The sequence below is a fragment of the Anabrus simplex genome, chromosome 1, assembly GCF_040414725.1.
Source record: "Anabrus simplex isolate iqAnaSimp1 chromosome 1, ASM4041472v1, whole genome shotgun sequence".
Lineage (NCBI taxonomy): Eukaryota > Metazoa > Arthropoda > Insecta > Orthoptera > Tettigoniidae > Anabrus > Anabrus simplex.
The window spans coordinates 1,406,727,122-1,406,746,506 of NC_090265.1; the positions used below are offsets into that span (position 1 = coordinate 1,406,727,122).

Sequence of the window (19,385 nt, forward strand, 5' to 3'; positions counted from 1 at the left end):
CTCAGGAAGTTCCAAGAGAATGTAGAATTTTTCAGTGCCATATTTGAACTTATAATTTCTTCTTCATAATAATTATTCACGAACAGTGTTAGACTCTCTTCGAGTGCCGTTTAATTTTAATAATCATTTAAAGACAGTGCTGAGCAAGTCTTCAAGCACACATAATTTTGACAATTATTCAGAGACGGAATAGGACATTTCCAAATGCTATTATATTTGCTTAATTTATCAAGAAAATGCTAATATGTCCCGAACATACAAAAACTGTGAATATTGCGCTCAACATTGTGTTCTGATTATAAAATTGACGAAGTCAGTAAGTTAGGAACTGTGATGATAATGATCAGTGATATAATAGAACATTCCAGTTTGTCATGCCAGTGTCAGCGTACCTACGCCGTGAACTTGACATTATAAATTGTACATAATTTTTACGAGTACAATTCGGGTGATATCCAACATGTGGTCATACATTCAGTTTAATTGCATTACTTTCAAGTGATAATTTATGAACCTTTGTGATTCAACGAGGTGTTTGAATCAAGATTCGAGTGTCAATTTCATTAACGTTTGACATATCCCACTTACAGTGAATGAATGCAATATTTAAATGTCAATGTTAATTTATTTAACAGTGCTACAAGTGAATTGAATGCCATACGGGGGACTTGTGTGCGCGTTACGCCACACCTCTCAGTGTTATCTTGTGAGATCGAACCCCGCAATGTGTGCACCTGGAAATTCGAGAACTTCCAGATCCTCTAGAAATTCGAGAAATTCACATCCAGACGGGCGTGGTTCCTGTCCAGACCGTGCCCAGTAACCATCCCGGAGTCCGGAGATTCCAGCCTGCTACAACGCTTCAACTCAACTTGTATGAAAGGTGATATGAATTTGTTTCCAATGAACAATAAAACCAATTTTTTAAGGAATGTAAGTTCAATGAACTAATACCCCTCTCTGTACCAACTCCAGTGTTTACGTACCACACCCTTAGAAATATTCCATGCTCTTCAAGCTAGTGTCAGCGTCCCCATAGACAGACATTCTTTTTCCCGGTACAATACATACATACATACATACATACATACATACATACATACATACATACATACATACATACATACTGTGACCTTATCGGTCATGTACATATTTATTTATTAATTATTTGGCAGTGAAAAACCTATGTAAAGCTCCCTCGTACTTGTTACAAAAGTTGCATTAGGTTGCACCTGCTTACACAACCTTTGTAGCCTGCTAAACACCACTCCGTCTTAACTAAAAGAATACATAGATAGAAAGAGAGAGAAGAAAATGTCAAGCCAGAAAAATCGATAATGATACCTTCACCCGTTGAAAAAATGGCCAAACACGATGTTGCCAGCTCGCGAGTTGCATTTGTATGATGAGATTTCGAGACATGCATAATATTTAATATGGGAAACCTCGGGATGTTATATGATTTCATTATAGACATCTGCCAAAATTCCAATTCTTTATAATATATTAACGTGTGGAAGAATACGCAATCGTTGCATTATATAACACGCTAAGCGTCATGACGCGTCCTTTGTACGCAGCACCCTCATGGAGGACATTGTAGGGGCATTATTTTGATAATTAATTTTAAATAAATGGCCGAACAATTCAGGTTCCGCACATAACCAGACTACTTAAGAATCTGAGTCACACATTTGAGTGTATTACCGATGTCATACGACACGTGGAACAATTAGTTTAAAAAAAGTAGTGGGGATTAGCCATTGTCTCTTGCAAGAGTGGGGGAAAGTTTATAAAATGAATAGCGATGATGACAACAGTATCCACTTCACGCGAAGGATCCAAAGCAGAACCACGGTTTGATAGTGTTCTGATCTATTTAGTGTTTCAGACTGCAAATATACAGTTTACATCTTCGAGAATGTATAATTGTCTACAAACAATAGTATTTTAAAAAGGTTGAAGTTATGTGACCACAAGAACGGTATAATTGTAATTTTTAAAAGTGATGCAACAAGTGTTAATTTCATTAAAGTGTAATAATTGTATTTTTGTGTTAAAGTGACGCAACAAGTGTTAATCTCATAAAAACTGTTATAAGTGTAGAAGATAACCATTGGATTATGAACGCGCTCAGCGGGAGTAGCAACGGACATGAACCTGTGACCAACGTCAACACCATGGAAGCTTAAAAAGAAAGAATGAGGGTCTTACCCGGGACCCGAACCTTGGATTGTTACGACATGATGATAAGTACTAAAATTAAATAATTTTTTTTATAAATGCGCGGTTATTCATTATGCAGATCACATAAATTAGGTTAGACATGTAAACTGCATGTATTTTTTTTAATTAGAGAGAAAACTTGTGAGTGGTCTTCATATTCATTTATGTTCATTTCATGGAATTAATAGTCTACTCCATGGGCTTAAAAATATATATATATATAATTAACGTAATGCATGTATTTGACGTGATGATAAAATATTAGTTAGTCTGAGAGTGCTTAGATTAGGTAACAGTAAATGAATGTAGATTTGTTTTGGCACTCAGCCAAGCCGTAATTTTGTATAATTTATTTACGTGATTTCCAAGCTTATTATGATAATGCATGGTGATTATGCTTGTAAAATGGATTATCGACTGTTAACATCAGGATAGCAAGGCACTCTTATTTTCACGTAATTTGCATGATAATATTTGTAGATGGCTGTATTAATTATATGCGTAACTTGTGACATGCCTAGACATCGAACAGACGCCCTCCTATTGAGATTAGCGTTTTCCTTTAATGTCGAATATTTTCCCTTTCAATATATGAGAATAACATTATGGATATGTTTAAAATCCATATTTGATTTTATTGATTTGAGTTTAAAATGTAGGAAAAACCTAGGCTGTATTCTGTAATCGGATGGAATCGAAGCCGGTCATTCTAAGTTGAAGGATGTGAATATGAGAAAATGAACAGTGGCTTGATATTGTATTATAGAATTGTGGCAGGACAGTGAATTTATAAGCCAGTGGAGCTTTGGAAATATGATATGAGAATATATAATGAAATAAGATTATTTAACAAATATGTGTTCCAAGGGAAACGATTTGCTTTCACCTTGAGATGTTGAAAGGATATTTCTGCCACACCGGGCCATTATTTGCTAGGGCTTTGACGTCCGGATATTTACGACCCCAGGGGACGGAAGAGGCCTTGCCCCTTGTAGAGGATTACTGTATGCTGTATTGTTCGAGCTATTCCACTTAGAATGAAGGCAGTGCGACACCAATTATTGTTTAAAGGATTCTTTTACTTTTCCATGTAAGATTTTATAATAATATTTAACTAACTGGAACGCCAGTATTATTATTTATTTGTTGACCCTATCTTTAATTAAGAAAGGCAATTTTTTTAGTCCCGTTTGTCGATGCCATCTTGGATATCATCGGTTCGATTTCTGAGGCAACCATGGATTTTTGTTGTCACATATTTTTTTATATACAGCCAATTGCATATGTATATTGTTTATGATTTCTTTTCATATTATGCGTACATATTTTCTTTTTTTATACTTTCTTTTAGTCGTGTTTCACTTTTTATGTGGATGACAAATCGAGTTTTATTTTCGTAATTTTTGTCATTGGATTCATTGGGATGGGGGTTCGATTTCTGGACCCGACATCAGTCATTTTATTTTGATTAGGATTATATAGACTAGCATTCATTTATTCTTTGTTTACTTTTGTAATATAATTATTTAGCTAGGTGACCACTTCAAGTTATCTTCAATTTAATTTGTTGTATAAATAATTGCTTCTCTGATAGTGAAGAAAGTTAATAATGATAACCGTCGCATTTATAAGGATATTTTGTTTTTAAAGTATGTTATACAAATTATAATGTAATATTTATCATCATGTCGGGAAGAAGAAAGAGGTAAAGGAGAAATAAAATTTTTGACACTTTGCAATTTGTATTTAGTCCATTGGACATTGCACATTCAACATTGATATACTATAAATATTCAGGATCAACCTTTAATTAATTTGATTTATCAAGGCTCAATAAATAGGTATTTAAACTTTTGTCTGCCTGTCATTTTGCCGAATAACATTGTATCCCAGGTTTCCTTCCGCTCATTTATGCCTTTAAGCTAGTTATGTGTTATTTTATTTGATCTTCTGCTGCGAACGCACCATGGCCTTGGGAGGTCGGTGGTTTGATTCTATGGAACGGAAGGGTGCAGTAGACCCTTGCATGGTCGGAAGAGCATTTGCTCACCCATCATTCAGAATTTTTTTTTGTTCCTTCCTGATGAGGTGGCATTTGACTCTAGACTAAAAAGGTCCCTTTCCATCAGGCGCTTTGGCGTATGGTGCTATATGGCGGTATCCCGACTTTTTAGGGATTATCATGCAGTCATTTGGTTCTATGCGACAAATGGCGTGGGGTGGAAAGGTTCTAATACATGCATACATACATACATACATACATACATACATACATACATACATACATACATACATACATACATACATACATTGGATATATTTCAGGTGATGCCAGTCGAGAATAGCATGAAGAACCCCAGCCACTTCCTTGGATGTCCGGGAATCCTCAACTTGTCTATGGTCTTGATTGTTGGGTTGTATGCTGTGATGGGTTTCTTCGGCTACGTCAAGTACGGGGACGACACGGAAGGAAGTGTCACCCTCAACCTGCCTATTAAGGAAGTGTAAGTAACAAATACCCTTTTAATGTTTGTTCTCTGTTTGTCCAACCCTTGTCCCATTTCCCTATGGGGTCGGGTATGAGGTGAGATGGATCTCTCGTGGCAGTCTTTTATGACAGGATGCCCTCCCTGATGTCAACCTCATCAGAGGAAAATGAAATGATTACGAGATACTCCTGTCGAATAGCACAAAGGAGTCCGCTCATGGCTTAACGTCCCCATCCGACGGACGAATTACCATCAACAGCGTCACATGCGCTCACTCCATATGCGCGATGAGGAGAAGATTGGAATTTAATCCAGGATTTTGGCACGCAATCTTGTGGTTAGAAATTGTACATTACCACCTCCCCTACCCTGCCGGCCAACATTCTGATGGTGAAAGTTTTTCGATCGCCAGGGTTCGAACCGGCTAACCACGGTGTCAGTCTGTTTAGATTTCAACACCTTAACGATCATGGCTTAACAAATACCCTTTAAATAGGATCTTAAAATATTAATTCAAAGCTATTACATATATTTCTGACGAAACAAGAGCACGTGAGCTAGTTTCGTACGCAGTCATTGCCAACCCAATTACTGTACTAGGCTAGTGGCAACTTGACTACTACAAGAATACTGTGCAGCATATAGAAGCTATCGCAGTACATGTAAGTGGATATAGGAACAGGACATCCTAAAGTAGTATTATGAAAACATCAAAATATCGTACCACGCCAAATATTTATTACAGCATGCACTTAGTATGGTATTGGATCACCCGTAGCATGGAGGCAGATGGCGATACGGTTGGTCATGGAAGCGTACAGATGTCGAATGTTCCCTTGAGGAGGATCCTGCCACAACTGGCGCAACTGACCCTCCAAATCTGCAAGTTGTTGCAAGCCCAAGTTACCATTCAATCTGATCCCTAACGTTCTCGATATGTGAGAAGTACAGAGACCGTGCTGGTAAAGGAAGCATATTGACATCACGAAGGCAGGCCAAGGCACTTCTGCTGTGTGAGTTCTGGCATTACCCTGCTGGAAAATGGGGACGTCGAGCTGAACCGGGAAGGGAAGCACACACGTTCGCAGAATTTCCTGCATGTATCACAGCGTCGTCACGCTTCCTTTAATCACCACTAGCTGACAGCAGAAATCGTAGGAAACGGCAACCTGCACCAGGACTCCTCTCATTGGGGCGGTGTGCCGGTCTACAGTGAAGCATGGATCACTGCGCTGGTCAGGATGTCTTCATACTCGAATTCGGTGGTCATCGGTATCTAGACAGAACCGTTATTCGTCGCTGAATATCACTCGTCGGCAATCCGTAAGCTGCTATGCTGCCCATTCCTGGCAGAAGTTCAAACGTTCTCGCCTATGCTCAATTCGTAATAGTAGACGTCGTAAGGGACGCCGTGACGACAGACCCTGCTCCACTAGCTACCTGCGTATGGTGCTGGTGAACACAGGCGTATCCTCAGCTGCCGTGACATGTATCTGGATGGTGCGCAACGCTCGTGGGGAGCATGTATCCTGTCACGTGGTGAAACGATCCTCCATTCCGGTGGTCCGCCTGGATTGACTCGAACCTTCTCGACGCTTGTGTATACCCTCGCGTTTCCACTGCGTCCAACATTGACACGGAGTGTAGTCAAAATGGTTCAAGTGGTGACCAAAGCGCCGGAACGTCGGACTTGCCTCTCTTAGTTTAACGATATGATCTCCCTCAGACTAATCTAGCCGATGAAAGACTTGTCGAATGTGCCGTCGAGGCATGCTGGGTGTTTACTCAACTTAGCTCTGTGGCTCACACTGCTTCTAAAGTCTTATTAGTAGTCATATATTTGCGAATGAGGGAATAGTAGACGTTGTAAGGGACACTGTGACGACAGATCCTGCTGTACTAGCCACATGCATATGGTGATGGTGGACACAGGCGTATCTCAGCCGCTGTATCCTCAGCAATCAGTATTAAGCGCAAATAAGGCACATGTCAGCATATTGCGATACTGTTTAACAACCTTCCTTGTACTCGCACGGTTCATTCATAGGGCGCATTTTTCTGTTTGTTTGTTTGTTTGTGTGTTTGTTTGTTTGTTTGTTTGTTTGTTTGCAAATGAGTGTATTCTTCATTTTTGCTGTTTAATTTCTTGGTGCTTGGTGTTTTAAGTGGCCTAACATCGAAGTTCATCGGCCCTGCTGTTTAATTAACGTCGCACTGACACAAACAGGTCTTATGGCTACGATGGGACAGAACAGGTACAGGAATTGGAGCGACCGTGGCTATAATTAAGGTACATCCCCAGCGAGTGTATTTTGATTTAGATGACTTAACATTCATAAGTAAACCCTGTTACAGAAGGAGGACACCTTAACATTCCGTAGATGTCCATTTGAGAAAGGGTATGGTGTAAAGTGGAAAAATAAAATAAACTGGCTGAGTCCGCTACGCCTGACGTTTCTGCTTTGAGACATCCCAACGAGCGTCAGTGGGCTGATGGTCGATTTTCCTTTGCCGTATATCAAGCTACAGTCGCCTTTAAAGCACTTACTGCATCATCACTACACGAATTTTGCAAAACATGTATGCGACAAATATTTACACAATACATCAAACTGTCATACGGTCATGTAAAATGTACGTTCCAATAATAAGCCTTCGATTGGTTATGAAATTATCGCTAAAAGCGATGGCACACTGATAGAAAACGATTGTGAGTTTGTGAAACTTATACAGTTATACAGTTATACAGAAAGTAAGCTTTCTGATGTACTGGATGCAACAGTCACTGTGGTGTAGTGGACTAACCACAGACGTGTTGACGCATATTGCTCTGGTAGGTGGGGTCGAAGCCCACGAGCTATAAATATTTTTATTCATATTTGAAAGTTTGAGGATGAGATAAGTGGCCATTCGTGCCACATTCGACCAATAGCATGCATGTTGATGTGTAGTGGCCTGACAATTGCTGTATCGCTCCCTTAAGAGGATTTTCCGGAAACAAAAAATACGTGTTTCCTTACTTTTAAAGAAGATTCCAAATACCAATTTTCACGTCTTTAAACTGTTAAGTTTTTGAGAGCCTCCTCTGTGGTGTAGTGGTTAGCGTGATTAGCTGCCACCCCCGGAGGTCCGGGTTTGATTCCCGGCTCTGCCACGAAATTTGAAAAGTGGTACGAGGGCTGAAACGGGGTCCACTCAGCCTCGGGAGGTCAACTGAGTAGAGGTGGGTTCGATTCCCATCTCAGCCATCCTCGAAGTGGTTTTTCGTGGTTTCCCACTTCACCTCCAGGCGAATGCCGGGATGGTACCTAACTTAAGGCCACGGCCACTTCCTTGCCTATCCCTTCAAATCTTCCCATCCCCCTACAAGGCCCCTGTTCACCATAGCAGGTGAGGCCGCCTGGGCGAGGTACTGGTCATACTCCCCCGTTGTATCCCCCGACCAAGACTCTGAAGCTCCAGGACACTGCCCTTGAGGCGGTAGAGGTGGGATCCATCGCTGAGTCCGAGGGAAAAGTCGAACCTGGAGGGTAAACAGATGATGATGATGATGATGATGATGATGATGAAGTTTTTGAGATGTCCGCCTTAGTGGGGGTCCACTCAGCATCGGGAGGTCAAATGAGTAGACGTGGGTTCGATTCCCGCCTCATCCATCCTCGAAGTGGTTTTTCGTGGATTTCCACTTCTCCTCCAATCAAATGCCGGGATGGTACCTAACTTAAGGCCACGGACGCTTCTTTCCCTCTTCCTTGCCTGCCCCATCCAATCTTCCCATCCCTCCACAAGGCCCCTGTTCAGCATAGCAGGTGAGGCCGCCTGGGCGAGGTACTGGTCATTCTCCCCAGTTGTATCACTCGACCCAAAGTCTGAAGCTCCAGGACACTGCCCTTGAGGCCGTAGAGGTGGGATCCCTAGCTGAATCTGAGGGAAAACCTGACCCTGGAGGGTAAACAGATTAAGAAGAAGTTTTGAGAGATATATATACGCTCATTTTAAAAATGCACTCCCTCTTCATCTCTTACCAACGGAATATTAAAAATGCTCCCTTAGTGAGCACTTACATCGTAATGAAAATTGAATGTATGAAAATTATAACGGTATAAGTGACATTAAAAAAAACGAGTTAAGTGCAGGATGTAACTCCGAGAGGATGTATCTTTTCACCAGCAAAGAGATACAAGTGATAGCGGTAATATTCTGCGCTCTAGTGATGGGTGGTATAACTACAAATAGCATGCTTTATATGAGTGTTAAGATGTTTAAATGCCTTTTTCTCTGAATGACCCAAATGCTACTTATACCGTTATGGTTTTCATCCATTCAATTTATCCTCAAAATTTCATTCCTTTATGTCCAGTTGTTTTGGCTCGGCGATGATGAATCAGTCAGTCAGTCAGTCAGTCAGTCAGTCAGTCAGTCAGTCAGTCAGTCAGTCAGGACATGCTATGTTATATACGAAGGGTGATCAACAAAGACTGATTTTTTCCTGTAGCTTCCGTGATAGTTTACTATCTGTAACATAACTAATTGAAAAGAGCGGGTTTTTATGTGTAGTGGACTAACCACAGACGTGTTGACGATTATTGCGTTGATAGGTGGGTTTGAATCCCATGAGTGATAAATATTTTTATTCATATTTCAAACTTTGAGGATCAATTAAGAGGCCATTCATCCCACATTCAACGTGCATATTGAATGTGTAGTGACCTGACACTTGGTGTAGCCTAGAAGTCCTGGTAATTTCTTCGCTATCTATTCAACAAATGAATATATTGACATGCCCCTCATCTACGGTGAAGCAAGGCAGAACGCACAGGAAGCACAGCGCCTGTACCAGGGAAGATTTCCACACAGACAACAACCAAACGCAAATACTTTCAGGAGGGTGGAGCACCGTTTGCGTATTACTTCGTCACTTTCCCGAACAGGTCATGTTAGAGAGGCACCAGTTACATCCGATGAAACTGCTGAGATGATTTTGAACAATTTCCGGGAGAATCCTCACACGAGTACCCAGGCAGTAACACAACAGGCTAACATCAGCTAGTCGTCTGTTGTAAGGATATTGCATTCCAGTTTTTTCGTCCATATCACCTGCAACTACAACAAGAACTCCACGGACGAGATTACGAAGCTCGTGTTGATTTCTGTGCGTGGATACTGACGCAAGTGGCAAATGATTCAGCGTTTGTATCTCACATTTATTTTCGGTCGAGGCACGGTTCCATAATAACGGTTCTGTGAATCGTCATAATATGCACTACTGGAGTGTTTATAATCCCCACTGGGTAAGGCAGGCAGCATTTCAGGCACGATGCGGAGTAAATGTCTGGTGTGGTATACTGATCACCTAATTGGACCATACTTCTTTGAGGATCATTTGACAGGAGCCCGGTACCAACTGTTTCTTCAAGACCAACTACTATTGCTGCTAGAGGATGTGCCCCTGGGTGAGCGTGTAGCGACGGAACACCTCACAACTACCTGAATATTACACATCCCGGTCGATGGATAGGAAGGGGAGAACCTGTCACCTGGCCTGCTAGATCGCCCGATTTGACGCCACTGGACTTCTTCATATCTGTCTATTTGAAGGATGTGGTGTACGCTCAGCAGCCGGAAAATCCTGAAAGCCTTCGAAACCTTATTACGGAAGCCTGTGAATCCGTAACACCTACAATGCTACAAAGAGCCCGAATGGCAGGCCAACGACGTGCTGAAACGTGCATTACTGCAGAAGGCCATCTATTCGAACACTTACTGCGCTAACAGGCTGTTGCTCAGTCAAGCGGATTCAAACCCCCAACCATTCTATCCTCGTCCAGCCCTGCTTATAAAACCTCCACATAAGCAGCCCTAATGGCCTAGAACAGTGCCAAAAAAAAAATAAATAAATAAATAAATAAATAAATAAATAAATAAATAAATAAATAAATAAATAAATAAATAAATAAATAAATAAATAAATAAAATAACCCACGATGTGAAGGCATTCAGATATATTGGCTCTGTGGATGTTTATCGAAGTACAAAATGCGAATAAAATGTACAAGCTCAAGTGGGATTCGCACCCATCTACCAAACACAGCTGTATTAACAGCACCGCACTTAACCTATGACATCACGGCGACTCCAGCTGGTAGGTTTCCAGAAAGCCTACTACATGGACTACTACTTCCGCTTCACAAATGCACACACGTTTTCTATCAGGATGCCATAGCTTTTAGCGTTCTTTGCATACTCTACTGAAAGCTCATAATTGGTATGTACTTTTTACGTAACCGTATGCCAGTTTGATGCATTGTGTAAAAGCCTGTCTCAAACGGTACATGTTTTTGCAAAGGTAATGGCGCAGTGATTGTTTCCTTTTTTTGCTAGGGGCTTTACGTCGCACCGACACAAATAGGTCTTATGGCGACGATGGGATAGGAAAGGCCTAGGAGTTGGAAGAAGCGGCCGTGGCCTTAATTAAGGTTCAGCCCCAGTATTTGCCTGGTGTGAAAATGGGAAACCACGGAAAACCATCTTCAGGGCTGCCAATATTCGAACCTACTATCTCCCGGATGCAAGCTCACAGCCGCGCGCCTCTACGCGCACGGCCAACTCGCCCGGTAGTGATTGTTTAAGGCGATTGTTGCTTACGTATTATAATATGGCAAAGGAGAATAGACCATAACGACACCAGTGACGTTCAGTGTGATGCCTAACAGCATAAAACGTCAGGCGCGGGTGACTCACCCGGTAGATACAATAGCGATTACAGAACAACTTGCTTTTTAATTCAAAAGTGAGTAACAGTTAGCCGATTCTGGAAATTTCTTATTTTGCTAGTGGCTTTACCTAGCACCGACACAGATAGTTCTTACGGCAACCATGGGATAGGAAAGGCCTAGGGGTTGGAAGGAAGCGGCCGTGGCCTTAATTAAGGTACATCTCCAGCATTTGCCTGGTGTGAAAATGGGACATCACGGAAAACAGGGCTACCGAGTGTGGGGCTGGTAGGCGTCATCTTGCAAATGCAAGATAACAGCTACACGGCCAATTCCCGCCTATTTAACTTTAGAAGCTGGGGACATCAGTGCCCTTTACTTATTGCATGACGATGGTATTTGCTGTCCTAAATGAGTGTAATTGATTTATCGATTAGATGGCCAATCGGTTGGTTGATAGTTTTGTGTTTAACTCTCAAATTTTCAGCATCTCTTCTCAAATGAGGAAAATGACTCTTTGAATATTGTTGGTGGATTGGTGGCGTGGATGAATGAAGGAAGGAGGGGGAAATCAAAGTGGAACAGAAAGAGCTTTTCGGCATCGATTGGCAAAATTTGGAAGGGAACGAGGAGTAATCCTGGAGGATTGGGGATAAATAACCCGAGTAATATGGCATGAATGAGTGTAACAGCTATCAGACACATCTAAGGTTTCGTTATAACTATATGTATGTCCCATAATTCACGAGACTCACGGAGTGTGATGCTTTCTGTAACTTACTAAGTTGTATGCAATTTGAGCTACGTTGGGGAAGCTGTTATGAAATTTATAGTTGCGTTCTGGCCCACATTTGTTTGACATAATTATTAAAAATCAGTGTCCCATTTTCACACCAGGCAAATGCTGGGGCTGTACCTTAATTAAGGCCACGGCCGCTTCCTTCCCACTCCTAGCCCTTCTCTGTCCCATCGTCGCCATAAGACCTATCTGTGTCGCCGCGACGTAAAGCAACTAGCAAAAAAAAAAAAAAAAAAAATCAGTGTAAGATGAGAGTCTTGGAATGGGTAAAGAGAAGTAAAATATCACAAAGAGAAAAATCGTCTCGAATTAATGACCATGTAGTCTTTTCATTAATCATGAATTGCATATAATCCTAACTTATAGCCGTTCAGAAAACTTGTACATAATACTTCTGATATATCGGTGGGTCTCTATGAATTTTTAAGAAGTTAAAGTCATGTTTCCAGAAAGGCACAGGTGGTGAAGATCTTAATCGCAGCTGCTATCGTGTGCACGTATGGACTACAGATGTACGTACCGACACAGATTGTGTGGAGCGGGCTTCAACGGTACGTGGACGACAAGTGGCACTGTGTTGCGGAGAGCGGCTTCCGAGTGGGCATAGTCTTCATTTCAGGTGAGATATGCGTTATTCTACCGCGTCGAACAGATTCATAGTTTAATAAGATACTCTTGGAGAAGCAAGGCTTGTGCGGTGGTGTACAAACCAGACCAATCAACAAGAAATATTATTATCTTGTGAGACCATCGTGAAATTAACACGTTGATAATATTACGTATTAGTGTTGTTTCTTGGATATACTGTGTAGTTTTACGCATAGAGCATTTCCTTCTTCTCGTTATTGTGCATCATGGAAAGTGGAGTCAACAAATATAAAATAAGGAGTGGTAAAGAAATTCACAGCTTGCGTTTAAAATTTTATGAAAAAAGAAGGAACTGAGAGTGGGGAACCAAGACATATTAAACAGGTACAAGCTCCTGTTACAGAGGCAGCTTGTGTATCAATCACAATCATACATCTCATTTTAAAATAGGATAAATGATGTGAGGGTAGTGGAGCCACATCTTTAATTCGCCACAAGAAGAGAGCTCGGTAATATTAAATCTGATTTAGATGTAATTTATCATTGTGCAGTTAGAAGAGCGTAAATGTAGATAATGCTTTTCTCTCACTCTCCGCCCCAACATAGGCCACTATCGCTCTCTCACATCTGACGCCAAATCTCTCCATTTTGAAAGCACCACAAACTTACCTCCTCAATTGTTTCTTTTTCGACTGCATTGTCATCCCATATATATTATCTGCTTGTTATAAAAATGATACATTCGAACGTATTGAATAAGCTAAGTTATATATGCTGTTCCTCAAGGTTCATGTGATATGAATTCTGTTGACCGTACTTCATCACACTGAATCTGTAATGCATGAGCTTCACAGTTGATTTATCAACTTGACTCCTTGCATGTTTACAGAAGAATTACCAATAAGAAAACCTATTGTTGTGTATTGGTTGTTTAATTCAGTTGAAACCAACTTTTACGTTTATATAAATTATACATTCTAGTGAAGTAAAAGGAATGTCACATAGGGCTATTTCGATGAGAATTAGTAACTTTGTATCTTGACATAATTCATGACGATATAGAAATATACTTTGTTTTCATCAAGTTAAATCAGGAAACAAGTCTTGTTTTCTCATCGATCTATATCAAGAATAGTTTCAATACTTATAAATACAGGAGGACTTCTTAGACGTTTTGCTCTTCTTGAAATGTAAACTAACGCCCCCTTGAGAAAGGGAATTTGTAAAACTTTCGAAGAGGTTTATAACCTATAAATTATTTAAAACATGTCATAATTGTAATTCAATGTGTTCCAGTGGCTGTGGCAGCTGCAGTGCCTAACCTCGGACCAATTATCTCACTGGTCGGAGCCGTGTGTTTCTCCACTCTGGGCTTACTATGCCCTGCAATTATCGAGACGGTAACCTACTGGGACGAGGGTCTTGGTGCTGGTCGCTGGAGACTCTACAAGAATACAGTCATCATCATCTTCTCGTTATTTGCTCTAATTGCTGGTTCTTACACCAGTATTTTAGAAATAATTCAGGCCTACGGATAGCTGCTGCAATACCAACTTTGGGATAATCTTATCCCTGTTTCTAAAGAAGGACATGATGAACGCCGTCAAAGCTTTGAAAGTCATAACAAGGTAATACATACGCTTGGCGAAGACATATCTGATGTGTCTTAATGTTTCACGTAGAATTTTAATTAGATGGACATATAACGAGTTCAGTGATCAGCTCTAATGCGTTGGACATCATTTCGCAGTACGAGTTTCCGTAGCATTTCTACACTTGCCATGAGCAAGTTAAATTACCTTTGTACGAGGTAATGCAGTTCTCTTGATAGTTGATCGCACTGTGGAAGCACTGCGTATTTTGCAATGGGAATCTAGAGATATCATATAATAAAATCCTGTTTTTAAATATTAAAAGTATTATTGGCTTACACTGTGCTAAGAGTTCGCACAACCAAGTTTCTAGAAAAGCGAAACTCACAAACTATGGTTTACTCTCTTTTAGAGCCATGAATACAGCAGAAATTGAAGCACTATATGCTCCCTAAAGGGCTCAAAATATGTATGGGAGAAACGGTTACAATGAAAGAGCATTAATTATTCATACAAATGCAAACAACTTTTACACTCTGTTGTCTTGAATAAGAAAGTTGCAGTGTGATTGCATTTCAGGTTGTGAAATTGTTAATCATATTTGTACTGTCATGAACTGAAAAATAGTACATTGTGTTACTATTGATTTGATGGAGTTTTCCCAAGTAGCGTTGTCTAGCATAGAATACTACATATACTCTAACATATTGTTCTTATTCATGACTTGGCCCCTCTGTCATTCGTATTCCATATAATTCACCCCTAAAAGTAAATGACATACTCCTGGATAAATGATTATTCTGTTTCTTTTACTGTTCACATTTCGTCAAATCGAATTTTCTTTAGAGTCAATATCTCTTCATTTCGATATGATCTATCTATCTATCTCCCCTTGATCATTATATTGTGAATTAATATTTTAAGGAAGTATATAATCTTCATTTCTGTATCCCTTATTGTCTTTGATTCCTTCCCGTACAAAGCCACGTACTCCACAAATATATACTTAGCTGAATGGTCAGCGTACTGGCCTATGGTTCAGAGGGCCCCGGATTCGATTCCTGGCCTGGACGGAAAATTTAATCTTAACAGGTTATTTCGCTTGGTTGCGGGTCTGGGTGTTTATGCTGTTCCCAACACCCCTGTAAGTCATACACAACATACAACAATATCCTCTACCACAATAAAAAAACCAAGCCCCATGGCACTACAGCCCTTGAAGGGCGTTGGCCTTGGCCTACCAAGCGGCCGCTGCTGGGCCCGAAGGCCTGCAGACTGCGAGGCGACGAATCTTTTCGGCCGTTATTCATGGCTTTCGAGATCGGGGCCGCCATCTCATCGTCTGTTAGTTCCTCAATTCTAATCACGTAGGCCGAGTGGACCTCGAACCAGCCCTCAGGTCCAAGTAAAAGGCCCTGACCTGGCCGGGAATCGAACGCGGGGCCTCCGGGTAAGAAGCAGGCACGCTACCCCTACACCACGGGACCAGCCTCCACCACAATAACACAGTAGATACAGCTCACCCTCGCCGTAGTGTCCACCTGACAAGAGCTGCACCAGGGTAACAATAGCCACACTAAGTAATCTTCATAAAGGACTTTTATGCACATTTCTACGTTTCAGGATGTCTTGTTTTTCAGAAAAAATATTTCCTTGTTAGGGACAGGATTCACTCCTACTTGCTTCTGCCATCAATGGTTGCCTCGATTCACTACCCCAGTAACATGATTTGTCTACTTCATTTAAGCATTTTCTTCATAAACTCCATTCGTCTTCATTCATATCCTGGACGTGGTGCTGGAAAACGGTATGAGCTCTGTAGAGAAACCGAAGTAATATATGGTATTAGTAACAATGAAGCTGTTTTTGTCGCAGTTAAAATTACATGTCGTATTTTGCCTTTTTCACACCAGGCAAATGCTGGGTCTGTACCTCGATTAAGGCCACGGCCGATTCCTTCCAACTCCTAGGCCTTTCCTACCCCATCGTCACCATAAGACCAAAAATGTGTCGGTGCGACATAAAGCCACTAACAACAAAAATAAATGTGATAGAAAGGAAGGTGTTAAAATTAGGAGCATTAGACAGTACCAGATGGCTGATAAAGCAGGCATGAGGCAGTCTTTAAAAAGTAACAATGATCGGTGGGAAACGGTAAAAAAGAATATAAACAGACTCTGGGATGGGTTTAAAACAATTGTTGAGGAATGTGAAAACAGGTTTGTACCTTTAAAGGTGGTAAGGAATGATAAAGACCCACCTTATTAAAACAGAGAGATAAAGAGACTAAGAAGGTGGTGCAGGTTGGAAAGAAATAGAGTTAAAAATGGCTCTGGAAGTAAGGAAAAATTGAAGGAACTTACTAGAAAATTGAAACTAGCTAAGAAGGCAGCTAAGGATAAAATGATGGCAAGCATAATTGGCAGTCATACAATTTTTTGTAAAATATTGAAGGGTATGTATAGGTACTTTAAGGCAGAAACGGGTTCCAAGAAGGACATTCCAGGAATAATCAACGAACAAGGGGAATGTGGATGTGAGGGTCTTCAAACGGCAGAAGTATTCAGTGAGCCGTATATAATATTGTTGGTTACAAGGATAATGTCCAGATAGACGAGGTGACTATGACATATGACATATGATAACAATGACATGTACGATAAGACACAGAAGTTGAAAAGTAGAAAAACTGCTGGAATTGATAAGATTTCTGGGGCTATACTAAAGAAAATGGGTCGGAACATAGCAGCATATCTGAAGTATTTATTTGATTATTGTTTGGTTGAAGGGGCTATAGCAAATGAATGGAGAGTTGCTATAGTAGCCCCTGTGTATAAAGGAAAGGGTGATAGATATAAAGGTGAAAATTACAGGCCAGTACGTTTGACATGCGTTGCATGTAAGCTTTGGGAAGGCATTCTTTCTGATTATATTAGACATGTTTGCGAAATGAATAACTGATTCGATAGAAGGCAGTTCGGTCTCAGGAAAGGTTATTCCACTGAAGCTCAACTTGTAGGTTTCCAGCAAGATATAGTAGATATCTTGGATTCAGAAGGTCAAATGGACTGTATCACGATTGACCTGCCTAAGGCATTTGATAGGGTGGATCATGGGGGACTACTGGCAAAAATTACTACAACTTGACTAGGCATAAGTGTGACTGAATGGGTTGCTAAATTTCTAGAAAATAGATCTCGGAGAATTAGAGTTGGCGAAGCTTTATCTGACCCTGTAATAATTAAGAGGGGAATTCCTCAAGGCGGGTTAAACCCCGCTTATCATCAGGTTGTGAGTTTCACAAACAGGAAAAATCCTCTCCGATTTAATTAATGCGTTGGTGGGGTGAAAGTTAATTTTGGGTGTCATTGTAAGTATCTAGGTGTTAATAATTATAATTAAGATCTCCATTAGGGTATTCACATAAATTGGATTTTAAATAAAGTTTACAGATCTCTGCACATGGTTATGAGGGTGCTTAGGGGTTGTAGTAAGGATGTAAAGGAGAGAGCATATAAATCCCTGGTAAGACCTCCAACTCCCCTTCCTATAAATGAATATTTGTCCCAATTTGTCCTCTTGAATTCCACATTACCTTCATATTGTTATCTTTCCTACCTTTAAAGACGCCACTCAAACTTATTCATCTACTAATGTCATTTCACGCCATCTCTCCGCTGACAGCTCGGAACATACCACTTAGTCGACCAGCTCGTCTCCTTTCTCCCAGTTCTTCCCAGCCCAAATTTTGCAAAATTTTTTAACGCCACTCATTTGTCGGAAATCCTCCGGAACAAATCGAGCTGCTTTTCTTTGGATTTTTTCCAGTTCTTGAATCAAATCCTGGTGAGGGTCCCATACACTGGAACCATACTGTAATTGGGGTCTTACCAGAGACTTATATGCCCTCTCTTTTACATCCTTACTACAACCCCTAAACACCCTCATAACCATGTGCAGAGATCTGTACCCTTTATTTACAATCCCATTTATGTGATTACCCCAATGAAGGTCTTATCTTATATTAACAGCTAGATATTTACAATGATCCCTAAAAGGAACTTTCACCCCACCAACGCAGTAATTAAATCGGAGAGGATTTTTCCTGTTTGTGGAACTCACAACCTGACTTTTAACCCCGCTTATCATCATACCATTGCCTGCTGTCCATTTCACAACATTATCGTGGTTATGTTGCAGTTGCTTACAATCTTGTAACTTATTTATTACTCTATACAGAAGAACATTATCTCCAAAATGCCTTACCTCTGATTCCAATTCCTTACTCCTATCATAGATATCTATAAGAAAACATAAAGGTCCAATAATACTGCCCTGAAGAATCCCACTCTTAATTATTACTGGGTCAGATAAAGCTTCGCCTACTCTAATTCTCTGAGATCTAGAAATATAGAAGCCCATTTAGTCACTCTTTTGTCTAGTCCAATTGCACTCATTTTTTCCAGTTGTCTCCCATGATCAAATGCTTTAGACAGGTCAATTGCAATACAGTCCATTTGACCTCCAGAATCCAAAATATCTGCTATATATTGCTGGAATCCTACAAGTTGAGCTTCAGTGGAATAGCCTTTCCTAAAACCGAATTGCCTTCTAGCAAACCAATTATTAATTTCGCAAACATGTTTAATATAATCAGAAAGAATGTCGTCCGAAAGCTTACATGCAATGCATGTCAAACTTACCGGCCTGTAATTTTCACCTTTATGTCTATCACTCTTTCCTTTATACGCATGGGCTACTATAGCAAGTCTCAATTCATTTGCTATAGCCCCTTCAACCAAACAAAAATCAAATTACTTCAGATATGGTACTATATCCCGACTCATTGTCTTTAGTATATCCCCAGAAATCTTATCAATTCCAGCCGCTTTTCTAGTTTTCAACATTTGTATCTTATTGTTATCATATGTAAATTTTAATGCTTCTTTATTATTAGTCACCTCCCCTATCCGCTCAT

At 40.5% G+C, this 19,385-nt stretch overlaps 1 protein-coding gene across 1 annotated transcript in view; it reads left to right on the top strand.

Annotated features, from left to right (window-relative positions):
- LOC136859653 (proton-coupled amino acid transporter-like protein pathetic) overlaps positions 1 to 14,626 on the top strand; it is a 72,089-nt gene extending 57,463 nt beyond the window's left edge. The window contains exons 5-7 of the mRNA XM_067138709.2: positions 4,552 to 4,730; positions 12,677 to 12,846; positions 14,112 to 14,626. Of these exons, the coding sequence (XP_066994810.2) occupies positions 4,552 to 4,730; positions 12,677 to 12,846; positions 14,112 to 14,353 (591 nt within the window). The 3' untranslated portion in view covers positions 14,354 to 14,626. The remainder of the gene's footprint in view (positions 1 to 4,551; positions 4,731 to 12,676; positions 12,847 to 14,111) is intronic.
- The last annotated feature ends 4,759 nt before the right edge of the window (positions 14,627 to 19,385 follow it).